This window comes from Littorina saxatilis, unplaced genomic scaffold (assembly GCF_037325665.1).
Source record: "Littorina saxatilis isolate snail1 unplaced genomic scaffold, US_GU_Lsax_2.0 scaffold_3685, whole genome shotgun sequence".
Lineage (NCBI taxonomy): Eukaryota > Metazoa > Mollusca > Gastropoda > Littorinimorpha > Littorinidae > Littorina > Littorina saxatilis.
In genome coordinates this window covers 1-3267 of record NW_027128100.1, presented here as the reverse complement: position 1 = coordinate 3267, position 3267 = coordinate 1, and the positions used below count along the sequence as shown (strand labels likewise).

The 3267-nt window shown below is 49.7% G+C and overlaps 1 protein-coding gene across 1 annotated transcript; it reads left to right on the top strand.

Annotated features, from left to right (window-relative positions):
- Positions 1 to 755: 755 nt before the first annotated feature.
- Positions 756 to 1747, top strand: LOC138956465 (seminal vesicle major clotting proteins-like; the record flags this gene model as incomplete). Its single annotated transcript, XM_070327818.1, has 1 exon — positions 756 to 1747. A coding segment is annotated over exon 1 (992 nt), but the record flags the coding sequence as incomplete, so codon positions are not given.
- Between the last annotated feature and the right edge of the window lie 1520 nt (positions 1748 to 3267).

The window sequence follows — 3267 nt, the reverse complement described above, 5'->3', positions numbered from 1 at the left end:
AAACCGTCCAGTGAAGGTCACCCACGCCATGAACTTGAATCTGATGGCTTTCACGCCATGTCTCCTCTTCTCCCCTTGTCATTAAAAACGAAACATAATAGAGACAGACAGAAGAATCTCCCGAATGAAATCCATAACTAAGCTCCACGGGGATTTTGCATGAAGCCCGCTGGCTTCTGCACGATCTCTCAAGGGTTTATCGGGTTACAACTGAAGGCCCTTCGGTTTACGGATGTGCCAGTATAAAAAAAATGTATGCAGCCAGCAAAAGGCTCATCACTTGCACTCGCTGTCCCCGGCACAGCTACGGACGGAGACACATAATTATTCAAACAGACAGGCAGACAGACAGACAAGTCAAACAATGAGATACTTGTCAATCAGAGTCACAGACACAATGCAAAGGCTGAAACAGACAGCAGGAGTTGGTAAAACGTCTTAAAATCTATGCCAAGTCCGAAACAGACAACGGACATTGGTAAAACGTCTTAAAATCTATGCCAAGTCTGAAACAGACAACGGACATTGGTAAAACGTCTTAAAATCTATGCCAAGTCTGAAACAGACAACGGACATTGGTAAAACGTCTTAAAATCTATGCCAAGTCTGAAACAGATAGCGGACATTGGTAAAACGTCTTCAAATCAATGCCAATTAAGTCTGAAACAAATAGCAGACATTGATAAAACGTCTTCAAATCAATGCCAATTAAGTCTGAAACAAATAGCAGACATTGGTAAAACGTCTTAAAATCAATGACAAGTCCGAAACAGACAACAGACATTGGTAAAACGTCTGAAAGCACTGTCACAGTCATAAAGACACACAGACAAGAAAGCAGACAGACCCTGGGCAAGGATCGTGTGTCGGGCAAGGATCGTGTGTCGGGCAAGGATCGTGTGTCGGGCAAGGATCGTGTGTCGGGCAAGGATCGTGTGTCGGGCAAGGATCGTGTGTCGGGCAAGGATCGTGTGTCGGGCAAGGGTCGTGTGTCGGGCAAGGGTCGTGTGTCGGGCAAGGATCGTGTGTCGGGCAAGGATCGTGTGTCGGGCAAGGATCGTGTGTCGGGCAAGGATCGTGTGTCGGGCAAGGATCGTGTGTCGGGCAAGGATCGTGTGTCGGGCAAGGATCGTGTGTCGGGCAAGGGTCGTGTGTCGGGCAAGGGTCGTGTGTCGGGCAAGGATCGTGTGTCGGGCAAGGGTCGTGTGTCGGGCAAGGGTCGTGTGTCGGGCAAGGATCGTGTGTCGGGCAAGGATCGTGTGTCGGGCAAGGATCGTGTGTCGGGCAAGGATCGTGTGTCGGGCAAGGATCGTGTGTCGGGCAAGGATCGTGTGTCGGGCAAGGATCGTGTGTCGGGCAAGGATCGTGTGTCGGGCAAGGATCGTGTGTCGGGCAAGGGTCGTGTGTCGGGCAAGGGTCGTGTGTCGGGCAAGGATCGTGTGTCGGGCAAGGGTCGTGTGTCGGGCAAGGGTCGTGTGTCGGGCAAGGATCGTGTGTCGGGCAAGGATCGTGTGTCGGGCAAGGATCGTGTGTCGGGCAAGGATCGTGTGTCGGGCAAGGATCGTGTGTCGGGCAAGGATCGTGTGTCGGGCAAGGATCGTGTGTCGGGCAAGGATCGTGTGTCGGGCAAGGATCGTGTGTCGGGCAAGGATCGTGTGTCGGGCAAGGATCGCCCATCGAACTTCAATACAGAGTGCCACAGTCTGACATGCCTAGGTCGATCAAGTTGTGCCAATCACAACCAGAGGTACGGACAGGCACGCTGTCTTCTTTATAAACCGGCCGGTATCATATGCTCAAAGGCATGGGGAATGGATCACCGTTTGGAAATGATGGTCAATACAATACAATACAATACAATACAATAACTTTATTAATCTCTAAAAGAGAAATTACATTGCTGAGCGTTTGTGTCCGTAATAATAACATACATAAAACATTCAAAATAAACATTTGTTCTTTGTCCTGAGAAAATATAGCACATTGGTTATCACATAAGAAAGTATATTAAAAATAAATTAACATGCATTCACCATCAACAATGCACAAAAGAAAGTCAGCACCTTGCCGGTTATCACAAATTGTCTAAGAGAGTAGAATGCAAAACAAAATCAACAATACTGAAACAATACAGAACACTGGTCTAACAAAGTCGTAGCTTTGCTGGCGTTAAGCCGGGTAGAAAGGCGCCAGAATGAGAATGAGCCGCAGACGAGTACTCGTTCCAAACACACCAACAAACAGACAAGCAGTGAGACAGGTAACCAATATTCGTCCTAATCAGTCCAGAGATATTGTGCTTGCTGCCGCGCGAGCCGAGAAAATTTGCCCTCTTTATCTTTGCTGTGCTGGCCGCAAAACCCTCCGCGCGGAGGTGTTTCCAGACACATCGTACGTAGGGTGTAATACAATTCATTTCGGTTATCTTGTTTTCGTCACGGCAGACCCACTAAAGCAGACTGTGAATATTATTCTCTGTCTGTCCGGCCCAAAGACCATGGCGTTAACCTGGTGGGTCCCACAGAGGATCCCCACAAAAGAACATCGCTTCAATGACTTCCAGACGCCGCAAGAGGATGCAAGCAGGTTGTGCACCCCAAACAATCCCCTTTCTCACACGTCTCAAGCACTTCTCTTGTTCTGCCCTGTTGGTTGTCACGGGAGGGAGGGGACAAAGGGGATTCCAAGGAAAATCTTTTCCCCTTTCCCACACTGACACGGACTGAAGTGAAAGCCCCCCCCCCCCCCCCACCCCCATCCACCCCTCCCCCCCCCCCCCCCCAAAAAAAAGGAGCTGTGGAATTCTGTCGACAATGGGAAGACGAGCATGGTGCCAGATGGGCAAAGAGAAACATAAGGGGATACAGAAGGGGATGGGTGGTGGGGTAGAGAGCGAAGGGGGGAGGGGGAATGGGGGGGGGGGGGGGGGGGCTTGGGCGTAATCAGAAAAGGGGTCTGAGTACAAGACTGAAGAGCAGGATTGAGTGCCAAGCATACCTGTAACGCAAGGGTGTGTTTTTGGGGAGATATGTCTCATCTCTTTTTTTCTGTTCTTTTTCTTTTTCTACGTTCCTTGTGTCACGACCTAAACATCTGTTCTCGAACTCACACAGCCTTGATGAAATCAAGAGGCGCCGGATGTTAGTACCGTTTGACTATACGCTCGGTGTCTGTCTGTCTGTCTGTCTGTCTGTCTGTCTGTCTGTGTCTGTCTGTCTGTCTCTGTCTCTGTCTGTCTCTGTCTGTCTGTCTGTCTGTCTGTCTGCT